This window comes from Marmota flaviventris, chromosome 4 (genome assembly GCF_047511675.1).
Source record: "Marmota flaviventris isolate mMarFla1 chromosome 4, mMarFla1.hap1, whole genome shotgun sequence".
Classification (NCBI taxonomy): Eukaryota; Metazoa; Chordata; class Mammalia; order Rodentia; family Sciuridae; genus Marmota; species Marmota flaviventris.
In genome coordinates, this window is record NC_092501.1 from 15,557,130 (window position 1) to 15,578,181 (window position 21,052).

Genomic DNA, 21,052 nt, shown 5'->3' on the forward strand with positions numbered 1-21,052 from the left:
TCCCAAGATACAAGGACCCATATGTAGCATATAAGGATTAAAATGAACTGGACCAATATATTTTTGGCTTCTGGCCAAAGCTACCATCCCTCTAAATATGAGTGACAACAGTAAAATGCTATTGTCATGCTTTTCACTCTTTAACTTCAATTTTTTAACTCAAATTTCCAATAATTCAATTTTCTAATTCCAAAATAATTATTTACTCTTGGAGAATACTAGGAGTGAACTTTCTATGATGGTAAAAACGTTCTATATCTATGCTGTCCTGTGCAGTAGCCACTAATCACAGGTGACTACTGAGTACCTGAAATACAACTGGTACAACCAAGGAACTGAATTTTAAGTTTGTTAGTTTTTTTGGTTTTACCTAATTTTATTCATTTAGATTTAAATAGAGCTAGCACTGGATAGCATAGCTCTAGAACAAGAATTTGGATGTAGGACAGACATAGAATAAAACGTTGCTTCTAACATAAAGTAAGGGAAATGAGTTGAATTGTCATGGTGATAGAACTTTCTGGAAACATTTTTCTGATAATGAGAAAACTGTGTCTGTGGGGTTGAACCACCCCTGCCTTACACACCAATAGCTAAGCAACCCTGGTTCCCATCCAGATGCAGCTGCTTTGGCAGCCCAGAGCAAGTCCTCAGAAGATATCATCAAGTTTTCCAAGTTCCCAGCAGCCCAGGCGCCAGACCCCAGCGAGATACCAAAGATTGAGACGGACCACTGGCCTGGTCCCCCCTCACTTGCCGCCGTAGGTATGCAACTGATGCAGCTAAGTCAAATGGACAAATTGCGAGGGGAGCTAACCATGAAATGCTTGGAAAGGTACAAGAACATGTATCCAAACTTAAAGACTTTAAGAAAAGTACAGCCAAGAGGCAGAATAGTGAAAAGACCTAACGTGGCATTAGTTTGTGTGCAAGTTGCTTCAGTTACAGAAACACATCAATCAGAGCATGGCTCTAACCAAACCCACTGAGATCCAGAACTGGTCTAAAACGGATGGTTTGCACAGACTCTTGGAGTTATCACTGTAAAATCAACTGTTTCAAGCACAGTTGAGTCAGAGCTTCATGGCAAAAGCATTGTTCTATATAAATAGAGTCTAGTGGGTGGGTTTGCTGAGGGTCCATGGAAGCATGACTTCTTTTAGTTACATTTGTTTTAGACTATATCTGGATTATAGTTATAGTTCTCTTAACCAACAACCTTAACACCGAAGCACTTTAACGTTCCTGCAAGATCATGTTCTCCACTGCTAAGGAGAGCTATTACAGAGTAGAAGATTTTCCGAAATAGCAAGTGAGGGGATGTAACTTTACATCTGTCATCTCCATGATCCTGTGCTAAAATGTCATTTTGGAGTTTTTTCATCCTTTTCTTTATGCTTTCCAATTGTGTCTGTGTCTTTACTGTTTTGTCATAGTGAAATCACTCAGCCCTGAAAGGGATATTAACAAGCACAGAAGCAAATACTGAAAATCCAGTGAGTCAGCCTTACAAAGGCATGACTATAGCTTATCACATTTCTATTGACAACCTGAAAGGCCTTCAATTTTCCAAAATTTCCTAATCTTCTGCATCAGGTTATTTTTATCAAGTTAATTGAGGAATGATTTTTATAGGCAATAAAGTGATTTTAAAACAACTAATATTTATAGAAATAGTTGAAGGGAAAATCTACTTAGTTCATCATTCATAAGTATTCTATGATTATGTTAATGAGATTTGTTTAATTTTTATAAAGTTGGATCTCTTAGTTTTTATTAGAATACACTAAAGAGAGAAAATTGACATTGACATTTATGATTTTAAGAACTAGGAATGTGTCAATCTGTGCCTTTTGGAAGTCTGTGGGGGCCTTGTGCCCCCACAGTTGTATTGCTGAGCAGGGACTTGGAAGCAGCTAAGCTTTTGCGGAAAAGGAGAATTTAATTTTTATTGTTGAAACTATCATCACTACATAGTTTAAAGTTCCTTTGGGTTCCAAGATGAGGAAAATGTCTGGTCCATTAATCAGAATGATGAAAACTGAGACTATTAGTTGAAGTTTATTTTGATTAGATTAGCAAACTTTCCTGTTTCCTCCTACAGCCAGATTAATCCAAGTAATTTAGGGAAAACAACAGTTATCTTCATCTTCCACCCATTCAGACAGATTCCTCCTTTCCATTCCCTGTCTCCCCTTATTCCAAGAAATGTAAAAACCGTTCACAATTTTTAAAAAATTCACGCAGTAATTTTTAGCTTTATTAATACTGCTTTTACATAACTATTGGTATAAAATTCTTTTTAAAAAATATTTATTTTTTAGTTGTAGTTGGATGAAATTCCTTTATTTTGTCTACCCATTTTTATGTGGTGCTGAAAATCGAACCCAGAGCCCCACACGTGCTAGGCGAGTGCACTACCGCTGAGTCACAACCCCAGCCCGGTAGAAAATTCTTTTATAGTCATTTTTAAAAGTATAATAAAAAAGAAAGTAGGAAACCCATTCCTTAAAAGACACAAACAAATATGCTTTTTAATTGATTTACTAAGTGTAGGTGGCAATGATAGTATTCTGAAAAGTCTAAATCTTCAGAGAAAAGAAAACCACAAGATTTTTAAACTTGTCACAAGACAGAAACCATCTTATGGATTTGTTGGTATGTGGATAAATTCAGATTCCTCTCTATTTGAAAAATTGACCTCAGGGACATTAGCTGGGGATGCCCCTCCCATTCACTATATGGAGCCCTGACCCATAGTTAATCTGATGACAGGTTCAGGGAGGTGGCAAACCAGTTCTAATTCAGCAGAGAATTGCAGGGAGTCACTAGTACATTGAACCAGCTTGCCAAAGGGGCCCACCTTCTTAGAGAAACCACCTGGGCGAGCTGGATTGGTGGTTGGTGCCTTTCCCCCCTGTCTGGTTCACTTCGACTTGTGAAGGACCAACCACTCAGAGCTTGCCAGCCTACAAATTGAACACAGATGGACTAGTCCGTTAGGATTCCCTTGTCACGGGGCTGATGTGAGAAGTTGTCTTTGCTGTGGAATTAGGAACTGACATGAGACGCAGATCTAGTGGCAGAGAGGAAGATGAGGAGGAACTCCTGAGACGCCGGCAGCTTCAAGAAGAGCAGTTAATGAAGGTTTGTCCTTAAACTACCTTGTAGCTGTCTTCGATTCTAATTCAATAAAATCTGTAACTTTTTACATCACTACTCTGTACAAGCCACTAAGACAGGCAAGAGGTTGTCCCAGCCCCTTGAGGCTTACAGTCCAGCGAGACATGACAAGCATGAACTTTAATAAGGACTTTGCACTTGCCTTTAGAGGTGATGACATTGAGGCTGGAGGTCAGAGGGTTGTAGAATGGTTGGAGAGTGTGACTGTGTGAGTGGGCATGTGGTGCATGTGCAGAGGGTGCAGGAGGGCCAGGTAGGTGGAGGCGATGTACATCTGGGGCCTGCAGGCTCTTCTGGAAGAATTCCCTTAGGATTGAATATTTCTCCAAGTTTCCCCTCAGAACTTGGAGGATCTTATGCATATCTAGACCAGGAGAAAAGGAATCAAGGGGACAGTCACCAAAAGGTGCCCACTGTCCTCCTTCCTCTAGCAAGGGCCTACCGCAAACCAGAAGGATGTCTGATTATAAACTCTCCCACCAATAATGCATCCCTTGAAATGATGTTTTCCAAAGAGATGAGAAAAGCACATTAATTATATGGGGGAAAGAACACAGAGTATAATCTTAGTTTTATATAAAACATGTATAGAAAAATAATAGATTAGGGTAAATAGAAGTTAGAAATGGTGTCAGATTATAGGTTCATTCTTCCAGATTTTTCAAAATATGTACAATGAACACATACTTATTTTTTTGTTTTGATTTTAAATCAATGCAATTTTTTTAAGGATTCATTCCCAATTTCCTCTTCCCACATCAAAAGTCCACCACACACTCACATATGCCTGCTGAGGTCACCCACTGACACATTGGGGAGGGCAAAAGAAGGAGGCAGCTTTCTGACAGAACCTGGCACAGGGACATTCCCCTGACATTGGAAAGGCTAAGAGAGGTGCAGAATCCAGAACCTGTCCTGCTTTTTGATGAATTACCAGGCACTGGACCTACCTGCAACCAGCCCCCCTAGGGTCAGGAACTTCTTGCAAGACCTTCTGGAAAGAAACTAGTTCCATGAAAGTAATCGCAGACTTTGCTTTCCTTTTCCTTTTTCTTTTTGTTTTTGTTTTTTCCTGTGCATAGCTTAATTCAGGCCTAGGGCAGTTGATACTGAAGGAAGAGATGGAGAAGGAGAGCCGGGAGAGAGCATCCTTGTTAGCCAGCCGCTATGATTCTCCTGTCCACTCAGGTGAGTGGCAGACCCTCCCTAGCATGAGCTGAGAGCCAGAGCCTGCCTGGCCAATTGTGCAAGAGGCAGAACCACTTATGGTGATCTCCAGAGCTCCTTCTAGTTCTGAGATTCCGTTCTACATGAATACATAATACCATATCTCCATAGATTAAAGAATGAAGAGCTCAAAAAAATGTAATGACACATTCAAAGATGTGGACATGTTAAGTTGCTGAACCAGAAATCAAATTCAGCAGCCTATTTGCCTTCCATGCCCTTAACACATGGGATAGACCTAGACCAGGACCAGGCCAGGCCTCCCAGGAGCCCAGCTGTGCTCAGCCAGTAGAACTTCAAATGGTTGGTTTCCAGGCCAGTTACTGCTGCCATGTCACTGGGACAGGGGGCCCATGTGTTCGGTCATCCCTGGGTTTGAATCCTCGTTCAGCTGTCATGAGTTGAGTGACCGTTGGCAGGATACTTCTCTTAACTCCTATTTCTGCTTTTGTAAAATGGAAATAATAATCGTATTATTAGGGTACCGAGGATACAAGGAGATAAATTCAGTCAGGCACTTAGATGGGGGCCAGAATTTTAGGAAGCACAGCTCCCTTGGTCCTGCTGGCTTTCTTTCCCTGCCCTTCCGTAAGAGTGTCACTGTTATGATACTATTCCCTGGGCCCTCAAATATGGTGGCATTTTGTGATCATTTGAGCCCAATATCATTCGAATTGTTTTTGCTAAATCTCCTCTTCTGCAAAGCAAGTGATACACTATCAAGGTCATTAAAGAACTAGATTTCTGCTTTCCTAACAATGGCCTTTGACCTTTTTCTCACTCAGCTTCCTATGCTCCATCATCTAAAACCTCATCTCTTCCTGGCTATGGAAAAAACGGGCTTCACCGGGTAAGATTTCTCTTCTATTGGTTATTTCTTTGTGCATTCCCTCTTCAGTCCTAGCTGAAGTTCAGGCTTGTTGTTCGACTACATCTGACCCTTTTTTTAAGTTATAGTTGGATACAATACTTTTATTTATTTATTTATTTATTTTTATGTGGTGCTGAGGATTGAACCCAGGGCCTCACATCGCTCTACCACTGAGCCCCAGCCCTACATCTGACTCTTGACCGAATGTTGGATTATAATGAAAACTGTAACCTCCTTGGTCACCTTGTAAATCACAAAAAGTGAAAATATTTCTTTTGAGAGGAGAAATTGGCTTTAAATAAATGAATGGCCTATGGAAACTTGAGACTAGATTAGTCTAGTGCAGCAAAAAGTAATTGAGTTTTTTTTGTTTTGTTTTGTTTTTTTTACTAGGGATTGAACCCAAGGTTGCTTAACCACATCCCTAGCTCTTTTTATTTTTACTTTGAGACAGGGCCTCATTAAATTGCTGAGGCTGGCTTTGAATTCGAGATCCTCCTGTCTCAGCTTCCTGAGACACTGGAATTATTGGCCTGGGCCACCGCACCTGGCTTTGAGTTGTTATTTCTGCTATGAACGGAAAGTTTCTTGAAATTGTCCTCCTCACAAGCCAAAGAGCAATGGTATTTCTGTAACTACACAGGGAAATGTATTTAAGAGATATTTGCTTACCAGGGGCCTGCTGAGCAGTGGCAATAGAAGTACCACAGCAAAGATTTTACAGTTGTAAAGGAATAAATAGGAGAGAAGATTAATGAGGGTCCAGGAAATGAGCCTGGGAAGGGTTCTTAGGATTTTGTAAATCCTGTCTTTCTTTCTACCTGTCTCCAAGTGATCACTGTGTAGTTTTTCTAATGATGTTTTTTTCCCCCTCATTCCAGCCTGTTTCCACAGACTTTGCTCAGTATAACAGCTACGGAGATGTCAGCGGGGGAGTGCGAGGTGAGGCTCTCATGGCCAGGCTGACAGGGCAGCCTCTTCCCAGGTGGTCAAGGTTCACTTGAGACTGTGCCCTGTCTCCAGGCACTGCATGCCTTTGTGCTGGGTTTCACTCCAGTAGGATCACAGCTCTCTTCTGTGAGCCAGCAGAGCAAGTGCTAAAATCTAGAGGATCTCTACTGAAATCCAGCTAAGGGGAATCCACGCATTTCCCTCTGGGTGCTGAGCACTCTGTTCGCTTCCTGGAGATGCAGCAACAAGGGAGACACAGCCCCTGCCCTCAAAATGCATATGGCAAGGAAAGAGAAAAGAAGGATGCTTTACCTGATTCCTAAAGCTGGGGTTGGCATTTTCTGGCTTCTTGGAAGCCTGCGGTACAGCATGGGCACAGACTGGGAGCAGGGAAACAACATGGTTCCTGGGGACTATTTTAGGAATTGTAGTAGAAGACAGTCTCTCTGGGAATGGCTCCACGTTTTTCCAGGTCTTTTCGTGATATTTTCCTTTCCTTTCCTTTTCAGATTACCAGGTATGGACCACTCTGCTTCCTTAAATTGGCCACACCAGCACCATAGAGCCATTTTCTAACCCAGGCTGTTTGCCCCAGGGTGATGATTTCTGCTAAGAAGACACATACTGTAGTTGATTTGTCATTCCTCCACAGCTATGAAGCATAGGCACATCTGGTGCCCAGGTCAAGCTGTCCCTGCAGGCCATGGGGACATAGCATGAGCCAAGTCAGGTGTGGAAAGACTCTCTTGCTCTGGCTTAGGAGAGTCTCTCCAGGTTGAAAGCGGACCAACATCAAGGGTCAACTCATGTGCAGTGTTTTTTTCTTTTAGTTATAATTGTAACAGAAAGAAACTCAGGCCTTGAGCAACAGAAAGGAATAGTTTGCTCTCAAACTATTCCTCTTTTTCTGGAACCTTTTTTTTTTTTTTAAGTGGAGAACGGTGGTCCTGGGGATTGAACCCAGAGCCTCATGCATGCCAGGCAGACTCTCTACCACTGAGCTACACCCCTAGCCTAGAACATCTGAGCAAAGATAAGGAAAAATACAAGGAAAACTAAGCCCAAACTGAGAAATTAGTCCATAGTTATTAAGCCAGGATCTTTCTGAAACTGGATCTCAGAAGAGATTCCTGCTTCTTGTTCAATAAGAATCTCGTTTTGAAAAATACATGATAAGGAATATGACACATCTATAAAATAGTTATACGAGACCCAACCGGGAAGTTTGGGAGCCCACAGAGTCCTCCCTTGAGCGCCCCTATTCTGTGCTCATCCTTGAACCAGCATTTCTGCTGCAGACCCTCCCAGATGGCCACATGCCTGCAATGAGAATGGACCGGGGCGTGTCCATGCCCAACATGTTGGAACCAAAGGCAAGTACAGCTCTTCTCTTTTGTCTCTTGCAGGGATGACATGGCCCTACAAAGATTTGGTTTCCTATTTTTCCACCCTTTTCGGAGTGCGAGGCCCACTTTGTTCTAGACTTGTGCATCTAGGAGAGCTGTCAGAAAACACATTCTTTTCACTTTGGCTGCAATAAGTCCACAGGTTTAAGCCCTTACTGCAGTTGGAACTCTGTGTTCTTAGTGAGATACCAGCACTTCTTTTCCTTGGCCACTCTTGGGATGACTGGTCGCTCTAGCTTCAGAACATTCTGTACCTCCAGAGGTAACCAAGGGCTTGTGCCCACTGTCAGCCTTAACTCGGCTTATTTCAATAGGTCCATTGCCAGAACATTGCTTCTGGGCCTGCCTGGCTCTGTGGATTCGTGAGATAGTTATGGACCAAGATTGCTGAACCCAGCCATCTCACAGAACTACATAAAAGCCAGCATATATACCTGAAATTTCTATTTTTCTCAAACTTTTACCTTCATCCCCCACTCAGAGTAAGTTGGTATACATGTACCTAATCAAGCCCTCCCAAGGCACCGTGCTCTGTGAGGCATTGATGGAGATTTATGTCCCTGTCCCTGTTCTCTGGAGCTCCTGCTGGTCTTGAGAGATGAACATCTTGTACTCTGACATGATTATCTCTCAGAAGCTCTGTCTTGGTAGTGTTGGATTTTAAGTAGATTCTGCTTGTTAATAAAATGAACAGCAGTATATTAGGAGGTGATTTTCTTTCCTTCTCAGATATTTCCATATGAAATGCTCATGGTGACCAACAGAGGGCGCAACAAAATCCTAAGAGATGTGGACAGAACCCGGCTGGAGGTAAAAAAAAAAAAAATCCAGACCCAGTTGCAGATCCCTATACAACCCCCCACTACACCCTGCAGTGTCCCCAGAGAAATGTTTTATTTTTTTCAGTGAAAACGAAAAATCGTAAAGATCAATCTCATATTGTAGGTAGAACTAAGAGGTAACTAAAATCTCAGAGAATCACTAATGAGGTAAAAACCACAAGAAGCAAGTTTGCAGGCCTGTATCCATTGTTCTAGTATGTACTGAGCTCTCTATTAGACTCCTGGAGGTACAACAATAACCCAGACTTGACCCCTGCCCTCAAAATACATATGACGGATTGAGAAGGATGTTTTGGGTTTCTGGTGCCCAATCTAAATCTGGCATTCCCTGGCATCAGGGAGGACAGTAGTACAGCCCTTATATTTAAATGTATCTATACTTAGATCAGTATTTTTAAAATGCCTGGAATGATATTTGAAACAACCCTTGAGACACAGTATGATTTTAGTCATTTTCTTTGGAAATTGGATGCTGTTGTAATGAGAGCTGGGGAATGCAGAATGGGCGTGTCCATCCCCCTTCAGATAGTCCTCTTCCCCTGACCCTGGGCTGAGCCCACTGGGAGCTGGGAAGGAGCTCTCTAGGAGGAGGTTTATACCAGACAAATGTCTTTCGTGGCTGTTACTGCATTCCTTGTGGAGGGGTTAGCTGGGTACACATGCCCAAGGCCTCCTTAGATCTGGAAGACTGATCTTTGTACTTTTCCATCTGAATGATTTTTAAAAAAAAAAAAAAATTCTGGCTGCCAGTCTCAGGAAAAATCGTAACTGCTCCCTGACAAAAGGCAATGCCTTTGTAGAAGAAGTCAGGCTGGCTCAGAGAATACTGGCCCCCGTGTCCTAAGGGGACTGTTCTGGAAGCGGTGGCAGATAGGAGGCCTCCCCGGTAGACCAGGTATCCACCTTCCCCTCATTGATAAGCCAAGAAGAAGCCCAGGGCTCCCAGGGACCACCCTGGAAGTCTCTTTCTGGCTGGCTTTCTATTGCCATGGTCCATTTTCTATGTATCTTCTGAACATCCCAAGGAACTTAAGTGGAGTCCCCTTCACCGTCAGAAATCACCCTCCTGTGCTGCATTACTACTCAGTGTTGTTTTAACACTGGATTATAACAGGACCAGTAAGACTCAACGAGCTCCTCATCTGGTGGAAAGGACACTCACCTGGCCTAGTAAATGAGCATCAGAGATAACCCCCTCTTTTATCAGGCAGCCTTACTCTTCAAAATGATGGCAGTGCTCCTCAGTACCTGCAAGGGGTTGATTCCAGGGAGGACAGTAGATCCCAATATCCATGGATGCTTAAGTCTCTTCTAAGAAATGATGTAAAATTTGCATATTATCTTAACATATCCTTGTGTACACTTTAAATCACCTCATCTTATACATAATACCTAATATAATATAAATGGCCATTATGCCACATTGTTTAGGTAAATGGCAAGGAAAAAAGTCTATGCAGTACAGTTCAGTACAGAGGCAATTTCTATGGATATCTTTGGTCTGCACTTGGCTGAACCAAGGAATGTGGAACCCACAGATATGGAGGGTCAACTGTATCTTTAAGCTGGAGGTCAACTCTCCAGGCCATCCGTGTGGCCATCAGGACTGACCACTACTCTGTTCTCTCTTCCCAGCGCCACTTGGCCCCGGAAGTGTTTCGGGAAATCTTTGGGATGTCCATACAGGAGTTTGACAAGTTACCTCTTTGGAGACGCAACGACATGAAGAAAAAAGCAAGACTCTTCTAAGTCCCACACATAAACGGCAGTTAGAAAAAGGACTGGCAGCGGGGCAAGGCTTACCGTGTTACACTAAGGCCCAGACTTGATTGGAGAATTTATAGACTGCCATCCCTCAGCCACGACAAAAAGGGAAATTCTGGTCCCAACACCCATGAGCCAAACACTGGGCCAACCCACAGTAACACTTGCCAAGCAGCCATGGGTAGAAATTTCTATGTTTCCAAAATCAGCAGTAGTGTCCACATGTGACCTTTTCTCATGACCTCGTGTCCACAACAGGAGCTTCTTTCTTTCTCCTTCTGTTTTCCTTTAACTGTTGTCCACCCTAGTGCTGACTGTAGTGGTAAGAGCCAGCAAGTGCCCTTAGAATGCCGCACAGCAAGAAACAGTTGTACTAATTCCAAAGGATGAATATATTTATTACGTAGCACTGTGCTAAGCAGGAGTCTGAGGAACGGGGCCATGTGGTAGCAGCAGTTGTGCGCAGCTTTTCCTTGCCAGCCTCTAGAAGCTCTGTCTGGGCTCTGGCAAGAACAGAAATCAGGGAACCGGGCAGGTCTGATGGAGTCTGAATATCAGCAAAAAGTGATTTTTAACAAGCTCCTTATTCTCTTTGTTTGCTGGGACCTGGTTGGCAAATTGCTTAGCCATTACTAGAATTTTTTGAAAGAGGAAAGAAAGGAAAAGGAAAAGGAATGAAGGAAACCCTCCCTGAACTCTTTTTCTGCTTCAAATAGTGTAATGATTCTTGCTTCTCACCAAGGACAGGAGGTGGCCTGGGCTCCACCTTCACAAAGAAAGGAAAGACAAGAATTGTCTTCCGACTGGCCCAGTTGCATGCAGCGAGGTGATTTTTGTCCATGGGTCATATCCCTCTTAGCAAAAACAAAAACAAAAAAAAAAAATCCATGTTCTGCCCCAAATGCAACTTCTCATGCTCAGTGTCCCCTATAAACCGTCTGGCATCCTCTGAATCCAATCAAACCCATGCTGATTTTGCTTTTTAAGGTCTTTTCAGTAGTAAGTTAAGGAAAGGCATGTTTTCCTCTTAAATCTCTGCAACTCCAAAGTAGATTACATCCAATCAATTTAATTTGGCCTTCTCAGCTTTCCTTGTTGTTTGGCACTGTTAACTTCAGTGTGAGTGTGTGCACGTGCGTGCCTGTGCGTGGATGCACGCTTAACTCACCCAGGGCAGTTCTGTGAGTCTGCATGTGCTTTTTAATTTCTGCTTGAATGTTTGTCACACTGCGCTGCTGCTTCTAAGGGATATTTGGTACAAGTGCATGTGACTCAAAGATCAAGAGTGAGGCTAAGCTGTGCCCTCAACGTTGCCTCCTTCATGGGTGAGTGTTGGTGCTTAGAAGCCAGCACTCAGGCTGAGGTAGCTCATGGGGCTGCAGACCACGCAGGTGGAAAGGGCTGGTTTGGAGCTCAAAACATCCTGCCAGGGTCCTCATACTCTGCAACTGTCAATTCAAATTGGAGTCTAGCCTCAGCACAATGTTTGGCCTGCTTCTTGCTTTGCCCTGGCAGAGTATAGGGGGTGGGACTGTGGTATATTTGTAGTGTCTCCCTACCAGTCATTAACAGTGGTGACCAAGTGGGTCCCAGCACTCAGCTGGTGGAGAGGCTAGTGGAGTCAATGAAAGACCCACCATGTCTGTCATTGATAATGAGTCATCACTCATGAACATTCAGGTCAAGTGCCAGTGTGAGAAAAGGTATTTGGAAACCTGGGCACAATTAGGTGGTTTTCTATATTTTCCATCTCTTGGTCCACATGAAAGAGGTCTTGGCTCTGTCATGAAAGAGGGAAATTAGACTCCTCCTCTTTATGTTAGAGACCCAGAGTCAAAGGCCCTACAGTTGCAATAATTAAAAAACTGAACCCTAAAATCTCCCAGTAGTGACACCCTGCTCTTTTGTAATTTCTGAATTCAGTTCTGCATCCAACTTGAAAAACAGAAAGCTTCTTTCCATACCAAGCATACTAATTCACTTAAACTGTACCCTTCAAAGATAAATTACTAGAAAACAACAGTAGCCTCTTGCCTGTCCTTGGCTACTAGAAACCCTTGGAGTAGCTCCCCTACACCATTCCCTAGCAGAAGGTTCCAGATGGAAAGATGGCTTGGGGGCAGACTAGTTCTAACTGCCAGATCTGCTGTGAGGGCTACAATGCCTTATCCATTTTTGTTAAACTGGGTGCAGCATGCCTGATCTTGAAGTGTCCAGGACACAGACAATAGATGGATGTTCTCCTTTTAACCCTGTGCTGGACCGCACGGGAAAATTCCAACTGCTAACACAAAGTTCATCTCTAGAAAAGGAATTATATACCTGGCAAGCTTGGTGCATATCTTAAGGGCTACTTTTTTGAGCATTTGACTTGTGACTTTGAAGCACATACTGATTGCACGAAGTAGAAGAGGTCTCTATGACAATATGAGTCAGTGCTTCCTTTAAAATTTCTTCCAGAGAGCTCAGGCCATCACAAAGTCTTCCTGTGTGATTTATTAGGAGATTTGAAGAGCAGTTGGAAACATATACAGCTAGCCATGCATCTCCATTTTGGTTTGGGGTTTGTTATTAAATGTTTTTAATGTGACTTCTTCAATAACTAAACATAAGCTGCCTGTTCTCTGAAATCTCAGAGAGAGAAACTAGAATTAATGAGTAACAAGGTGCAGGGATGGGGGTGATTTTCTACCTGTACTCTCTGTTCTCCCCTGACCCGAAATCCAGGGCCTCCCAGCTGAGGCTCCTCTTCTGAAGCACAGGCTGTTGTATTTCTGTTTTCAACCTTGGTCTCCTCCATCTCAGCCTGGGAAAGCCCAGCTGGTAACATTTCTAAAACTCTCACCTAATATTTTTACATTTTGAAGCAGACATCTTTTCCTAAGAATTGCTTCTGAGATGATGATATAAAATATATGTGCTTTCGCAAATTTAAAAGAGTTTAAATTAACCACTCTCGACTAAGTAAGTCTCTCTAACGATTGTGTACAGCAGATTTGGTGTGGTTCTGGGGCGTGCGGCAGGGGCAGGGACAGTTCCAGGTTGTGCCCTAACAGATCCCTGCTTCTGATTGTCCTGAAAGATGGTGGAAGGGAATGAACTCTGTCCCATCAACCCTTCTGTGTCCTCTGAAGCAAGCACAGATTTATAAATCACTTCATTTGTATTTCTGGTAGCTATTTAATCTGTACTTCATATTGCCAGCCCTGATTTTATTTTATTTTTAAAGTTATTCTTCTTCTGATGAACCAAGTGTTGGTATACCTTTAAACTTGCTCTTTCAGGCTCCCTTTGGAAGAACCTTCCAGAAAAAAGATCACTTAGGGCTTGAGATTTGCAATGATACCATCTAACAATGACAATGTGCACTAAGTAGATTCCCCAACAACCCTGTGATGGGAGAAAGAGAAAGCTATACTTTGGCATTAAAAAAAAAAAAAAAGTCATTATCCTTCCATTTGCTGCCCAGTAAGCAGAGAGAGATGGTAATGGATGTGTTCAGCATATAGATTATTAATTGATTATTAATTGATGGTAAACCCAAAAAGAAAGAAGGGGTTTGTCAGTTTAAATGGAAACTTTCTAAGCAGTGAATGTGTGCACAATAAAATTCAAAGTTTTCTGCAGCTTCGTATAACTGAATGGTGGTTGTGATCATCAAACAGAATTCTCCCACACCTCTTGGAAGAGCAGAGTGCCCATGAATAACTTCCTGAGCCCTCTGATGGAAGGTGGAAGGATAGGGCGTTACCATTCTGAAGGGGTGGAAACGCACCCTCTCCTGGCTAGCTATGTCTCTGTCCCTTATGGAGGGAGATAGTCGTCCACAGACTGGTGTTCTTTGGGGGTTTGGCGTGTATACAGTCTTGTGATAAATGTGAGTTGTGTCCGTGTGTTACTGAGGGCCCTGCATAGAGGCTCTCAAGGTTCTTCATTTTAAGCTGGGTTTGTGGCTTTTTATCAACTGGTGAAAGGCATCAGCTCTTCCTGTCTTCCCTCTCCTTTCGGAAATACAAAAGCAGATGTTTAGAAGGAACGTCTTGAGATGCTGTGTTGTGTTCCCCGTGAAAGTGAGGTGGGTGTGCGTGTGCACCCGAGTACCTCGTGCTTGTGTGCACAGGAGGGGGGCTGGCCTGTCCCATGTTGATGAGCTGCGCAGTCCCCACCTGCTCCATGCTCCTGTTGCGAGCAGCACTTCCACGCTCCCTCGCCACTCCACCCCGCATCCTGCTGTACCACAGCTCGTGAATAAAGCCGTGTGCTTCCTTCCTAAGTGCCTCTGTGCTTTCATTTCTTGCTCCCAGGTTTCCTTCTCCGGGTTCAGTGGCGTACACCTGTAATCCCAGTGGCTCAGGAGGCTGAGGCAGGAGGATGGCAAGTTAAAAGGCAGCCTCAGCAACTTAGCAAGACCCTGTCTCAAAAATAAATAAATAAATAAATAACAGGGCTGGAGATGGGCTCAGTGGGAAGTGCCCCTACATTCCATCCCTGGTACCAAAAAAAAAAATACCATTCTGACTTCCAAGAACCAAAACAAAACCAGAATGAACCCAAAACCCTGGAAATACATTTCTATCACATAAATTGGAAGGTAGCTCAACGCATTTTTTCCAGCTCTGTCTGTTGAATGATCCAGATATTGACCAAGCTGACTAGAGAAGGGAAAATTCTTAGTCCAGCTATCACACTGTGAAAATATAACCAATGCTTGGTTCTGTTTGTGACACAGCGGTGACAGCTTCGTCATTGGGACAAAACTGAGAATTTGTAGAAGCTGCAGGACAACAGCTTGTGAGTTTCCAGGAGTGTGAGCCTTGTTAGTAAGAAGCTGAAATGCACCAGGAGAAAAGCGTCTTCAAATCTTTGGATTCTTCCGCATTATCAAAATCGACATGAAGAAAATCTAGATTTCAGTTTATTGGATTTTAAGCTTGCGGGAACATACTCAAGATGGCCTGCTTCGGCCATAGCCTTCATCCTACATGTCGAGTCTGTGCAGGGGCCGGTCACACCCGCACTCACACAGACCCTTGCCTGGGTGCAGGACTCAGGTTGGTTATTCCTTAGAAACAGGCCAGGAACATTGTTCTACTCAGCTCTGCTTCCACCAGCACCAACACTGGTCCATAACCCCCTCCGCCAGGAGTTGTCTCTAGTCCCTATTATGAGTACCTGTGGCATTTGGCTTTGGTGGCCACCTTTTTATTGGCAGTTGACTCCTGCCTCACTTCATGGCTACCCCTCCCTCAGAGCAAAGCTCACCCACCTTTGATGGGAGTCTAAGGATGTTCATGACCAACCCCTTACCCACCCACCACTTCCCTCCCCTGAGGCCCAGCCCGGAATCTCACCACTGCAGACCACGCCTCTCCCCACCCATTCAGCTTAGCCAGTGACATTTCCTCTATACAGTGTCCAACTCTTCAAGGAGGTGGCCAGGAGAGAAGATCGGGCCCCAAGGAAAGGAGGTCATGGCCAGTGTTGATTCTTTAAAACCAGTTTCCCATCAGCTCTGTGGGAGTTTCCCAGGGGCTCCATTGGCCCTAAATCAAAGACGACGCACATTCACACCCTTTCCCTGGGCCTGTCTGATGGCCCAGCCCAGCCAGCCCCAGCAAATTCTTTGCATGCTTATGGTTGAACCTCACGTTCTGTGCTTGGCAAGTGTCGTCTGGTACTGTTAGCTCTGCGTGTGTTTCTGCTTTACAGTTGACTCCAGGGAAATCTCCATGTTGAGTGCCAGGCAACCCTTAACCCAGGCAAAGCCTCAACATACCCCTCAGGACAATCCCGTAAGGCAGAGAATGGTAGCTCCACCATGTGGTGACGAAACCAAAGCTCAGGGGCTAATCAAACCTGCCTGGTCACTCAGCCAGTGAGCAGCAGAGCTGGGAGTATCCAGCCTCTTCCTTTAGAATCCCATGGGTTTTTACTTCAAATCTCACTGCCTGTGGCCTTCTGGGGACAAGGACTATGTCTGCCATTCTAAACCTCCCAGGGCCAGTTCCATTCATCCTGCCCATGAGCCCTGCTACTATCATCAAGGAACAGTTATGAACATGTTCACAGGTTACTGGCTGTGTGTGTTGGCGCCAGTCATCTAGTATCTCTAAGCCTCTGTTTACTCCTCTGAAGACTGAATGATAAATAATACCCATCATAAGATTGTTGCTAAATTATAACATGTTGAGCACTTGGCATAGTACCCAGCACATAGTAACTTCTCAAGAAACTTTAGTGACCTTTATGAAGAGCAATTAGTTACTTAGACTTGAAAAACTCCATAAACTCTCTGAGTCTCAGTGTTTTCAACAGATAGATTGAGAATGAATACCTGTTCTGGTCATGTTATGGGGCATCGAGGCAAATGATGTAAGACGGAGTGTTCAGATGCAGGCAAGTGCTTTATTACTAGAAGCTATTGGACACTGGAGCGGAGTTCTGGTGCTTGGATAAGGTCTAATACTATATTTTAAATAACTTAGAATTTGAGTTTTTCATTCTTAGCTTTCCCATCTGCCATCTTTGCATAGTACCTGAGCATTCAAACAAGCCTATATCCTCTTTACATTCTCAATAACAGCACCCTCTTCACCCTGCAATGGTCTAAAGATTGAGATCCCTGAAGATATGCCAACTAACAGCACTGAGAACTGAGAGGATCACACAGCAGCTATGTGCAGGGTTCAGCATCAAACTGTCTGGGCTGAAGTTCCAGCTCTACCAATAAGCAGCTGCATACCTAATGACAACTTGCTTTATTTCCCCAACCCTAATTTCCATTTCTATAAAAGGAATAAATAATAATACCTACCTCAAAAGGTTATTATGGAATTCCCATAGAACAAGACCTGGCATGATACAAAATGAGTCCTCAGACATTAGCTTTTATTAATGAAGTGGCTGCCAAGTAATAAGAACCTACTATTTACCTGGCCCTGAGCAAGCGTACTATGTGATTTCTTTCTTGATTCCTTACATTGCTTCTATTTTAGAATTAAGGGAACAGACCTAGAGAGGCTAAGTGTCCTATCTAAGATCTGCCTGCTATTGGGGAGCTGGGATTCAAACCCTATCTCTAGTACCATGCTGGCCTTCTGGGTGTCACACATTATAGCCAGCCAGGGTGGCAGATGGCTCGAACCAGAGGTGTGTGAAGGTGCCAGCTTCCTGGGTGAGGAGGACCCTGCCCCACCCCAAGGATGCTTATAAATACCACCTGAAGAGGAGCTGGGACTCATTCCAATGAGAGATGTCATTGGTTCCAGAAAGATCCTTCTGATTGTGTGACTTCAGAGCACCTGAAGGCTGCAAAGATAAAGAGAGCTGCCAGTCCATAGGGTATTTGGGGACATGTTCTCAACTCAAAAAAGCTACCAGTCTCACTCAGCCCCTCCTGCCCATTGCTGGAAAGGGACTCCTCTTCCCTGCAGAGTCCAGCAGCCTGCCTGGGTGTGTCCACCAGCCCTGCCCTGCTGGACGTGGTCCATTGTAGGCTGGAGAACACTAGGAAGGGTGGAGGCGAGAGGCTGGCAGCTTTGAGAAAGCACAGGGGGCTGGGGAGAGCAGTGGCCAAAGGACATCTAGATCCCAGCCCCGAGGACCTTCCACGTTGTAAATTTCCTTCTCTCCCACCTGAGACCAGGATTCTGAAAAAATGTGTCCTTTGTCTCCTGCAGAGCTGAGGGTAGGCCCTAGCCAGCCAGGGCTGTGGAGGAGGGTATAGTATGACCACATTTATTTTACTTTCCAATGTCAACGGGATGAAAATGTTCTCTGGGGCCGCCATTGTGCTCAGGACAATGGCGGCCCCTGGAGAGGATTTTCTGTATTTATTTGTGCTATCCCCTGCTGCTGCCTCTCAACTCAGCCCTTCCCATCCGATAAAAAGTTGGCATGGGAAATCCTCCCCTCCAAAGCCAAGGCTGTTTCTGCTCTGCCCCAGTCTGGTTTAACACTGGGCCCTCCCAGAGCATCCCCAAGGGGCTGGAGGCAGGGCAGAGCCTGGGAACAACTTCCAGACCCAGAGTTGGTGGGATTCAGACATCAGGGATCCAAGGAACAGGAGTCCATCCCAGGGAATGGGGTGATAACCACAGCTCCTGTTTTGGGTGGGCCTCCAGAGTACCAAGAGCTGGGATGAATCCTCTGTGCAGATTATTTTAATTAATCTGAGAAGGGTAAACCCATGACTGAGAGAGGCACACCAGCCCCCTGCCATCAAGTACAAATGCCACATTCCTTCTAAGCCAGTCACCTCTCTGGGGTCTCCATGTTGTTAACACGTGGTTTTCCATGGATTTGTCAGAAGGACTGTGTTCGCAAAGACAGACACCGGGCCCTCCTCAGCAAGGTGGAGCCTGGCCATGAATAACATTTTGTTCTAAACTGGACGGAGGCTGGCACAGAGAGAATAGTTTCTTTCTTTCCTGTTATTGTCTTAAAACCTACGCTTCTTAATGAAAAGTTAGAAAGTGTTGATAGCAGTCACCTTCCCATTAGATAGGAAAAAGGGCTCCCTGTGTAAAAAATAATAATTATTAATACGCCCCTCCCCTGCATAAAAACAAGGTACTCAGACAACTTAAACCTAGCAGGACTTGCAAATGCATGGGCTCCGATCCTCACAGCCTGGGTACATGCTGGTGCCCTCAGTTCACAAGCAGGAGTTGCCCGTCTTGTGGAAACTCTAACAGGCCCTTGACGGGAGGGGCCAACATTTGGACCCAACTCTAACTGCATGGAGGTTTGTTTTGGTCTGTCCGGGTGGGAGCTGGAAAGCTGTATCCTGCAACAAACTTTAAAAGCTTTCAGGTGAATCCATGATCACCCCCACATCATCTCAGGTCAGCAGTGGAGCTGGGCGGTGGCTAACCAACCGTCCACTGCCATGCTGGGAGCCATAGCCAAGTAGGAATGACACATGGCATTTTTGGTTGAAAGGTGACCCCAGCAAGCCATTGAGATGATAATGATTATGTTAAGATGTGCATTCAATTGGAGATTAGACCCCTGCTGTCTGCCTAGGCCTGCTACTTTGGAGCTCTCTCCAGACCACCGGAGAGTTCCCATTGGTTGGGGTAGTGTGTCCTGGGAGAAGGCCACGTGCGCAGGGAGTTTTGGAAATAAAGTTCGTTCCTGCTTGAGTGGCTCGTGATTTTGTGCCCAGCCAGACTGCGGCACTGCCAGGCTTCGTCACTCACTGTCACCCTAATTCATGGGACCAGAAGTCAGATGATGCTGCGAGGACATTGCTGGCATCTTTCCTTAACATAGCCAGACTCTAGGGCTCCACACACTCTCTGGGAGATTCCATCAGCACCTGCTCAGGTATGGCTGCATTTGCAAGGATGTTTTCTCCTAAAATAGAGAAACATGGGATGACAGACCCGTCAAGCACAGTTGCTTGGAGGAGAAGCAGCCCAGGGATATCACGCCTCCTCTTCTCCGTCCACAGACTCTCTGAACACTGGGAAAACCCTGTCCCGCAGCAGCTTCTTTCTTTCCCAGTGTGCTTCCTTCTGCTTTGTTCCCATGTTTGCTGCAAGGGCAGGTATGCAGAGCTTGAGACAGTCACCCCGGGGAAATTTAGTAACTGTCTTCAGGGCCTGGCTGGAGGGAGAGTAAGAACGAGTGACCCGGGAGTTGTGATGACATAGGCTCCTTTTGTGTTTTTGAGGCTTCACATACCAGAGCCTCTACGGTGGGTGTAGTAGTGACTCCCATGAGCTAGGCCTACCCCAAATCTCAGACTGTGAACTTGTCTGGAATAAGGAGCTTTGAGATATAATTAAGGAAGGATAAAGATGAGATCATTATAGATGGGGGTGGGGGGTGCTAAGTCCGAAGACCAGGGTCCTAGAAGAGATGAGGAGAAAACATGGAGCTGCCCTCAGAGAAGAGGCCACATGAAGATGAGGCAGAGATCAGAGGCTCCCCAAGGCAGAGCATGCCAGGAGCCCCCAGAAGCTGAAGGAGGCAGGAAGGGATCCTCCCTGGAGGCCCTCCCCACAGCTCGGGTTTGGATTCCTGGCCCCTAGAACTGTGGGAGAATAACTTGCTGCTGCCTGGAGCCACCTAGCTTGTGGTCACTTGTTACAGCAGTCCCAGGAAGCTTACGTGGTGAAGCATGTCTAGCTTCTCAGCGAGGTGAAGCAGGAGGAAGTCTGGGACAGAGTCCGGCAGTGAGTGGGCTGACCTTAGGGCCTGGCCACCATGAAGCCACTGCCCAGGTAGGAAGAGACAAGGCCTACTTCTCAGGATCTGGTTTTCGCTTCCTAGAAGGCCCATCTGCCTGGATCGGCTTGTCTGGAAGGCTTCGGTGGCCCGCCCTAGTTGGAATGTCTGCAGCAGGTCAGGAGGATGGAGCTCTCCGGGCAGAGGAGGGTTGGCCATCCTATAGGCAGCAGGTCTTCTCCATCCTTGACGGGCTCTAGCTCTTTAAGACCGAGCCTGGCTCTGGCCTGGGTTAGAGCTCTAGAGCCACCAACCAGCAGCGTGGCCTGGGCAAGTACCTTGGGCCTCAGTTTCCTTTCTGCACAGTGAGGATGATAAGGATGTTACCTGGGAGAGTGAGTGTCTGGGAAGATTAAGTGAAGGCTTGTACTAGATTCCAGACAGTGCTGGGACACGGTGATGCTCCATGAAGGTCAGCAAAGTAGCATCAATAGCAGAAACAGTAGTTAGGTTAGGGTGTTGTCACTATGAGAGAAAAAGAACCTGTATATTAGTGGTCCTAAAACCTGAATGAACAAGGCGTGGGACGGGGAAGTACAGAGGAATGAAATGGAGCAGATTACATTACATGC

General features: G+C 45.1%; 1 protein-coding gene and 1 non-coding gene across 7 annotated transcripts in view; one reads left to right on the forward strand and one right to left on the reverse strand.

Annotated features, from left to right (window-relative positions):
• Ablim1 (actin binding LIM protein 1) overlaps nucleotides 1-14,517 on the forward strand; it is a 279,926-nt gene extending 265,409 nt beyond the window's left edge. For 2 of the 6 annotated variants that reach the window (XM_071610882.1, XM_027930009.2), the window contains 9 exons: nucleotides 625-765; nucleotides 3,056-3,147; nucleotides 4,266-4,371; nucleotides 5,196-5,260; nucleotides 6,163-6,223; nucleotides 6,742-6,749; nucleotides 7,531-7,605; nucleotides 8,368-8,448; nucleotides 10,116-14,517. In XM_071610882.1, coding sequence (XP_071466983.1) covers nucleotides 625-765; nucleotides 3,056-3,147; nucleotides 4,266-4,371; nucleotides 5,196-5,260; nucleotides 6,163-6,223; nucleotides 6,742-6,749; nucleotides 7,531-7,605; nucleotides 8,368-8,448; nucleotides 10,116-10,229 — 743 coding nt within the window. In that variant the 3' untranslated portion in view covers nucleotides 10,230-14,517. Of the gene's footprint in view, nucleotides 1-618; nucleotides 766-3,055; nucleotides 3,148-4,265; nucleotides 4,372-5,195; nucleotides 5,261-6,162; nucleotides 6,224-6,741; nucleotides 7,606-8,367; nucleotides 8,449-10,115 lie in introns of those variants that run through there. The other 4 variants (XM_071610879.1, XM_071610880.1, XM_071610881.1 and 1 more) reach the window with 3 other exon arrangements.
• On the reverse strand, nucleotides 7,172-7,242 carry Trnaa-ggc (transfer RNA alanine (anticodon GGC)). The gene has a single exon. It is a non-coding gene; the product is annotated as a tRNA-Ala (tRNA).
• Nucleotides 14,518-21,052: the final 6,535 nt, after the last annotated feature.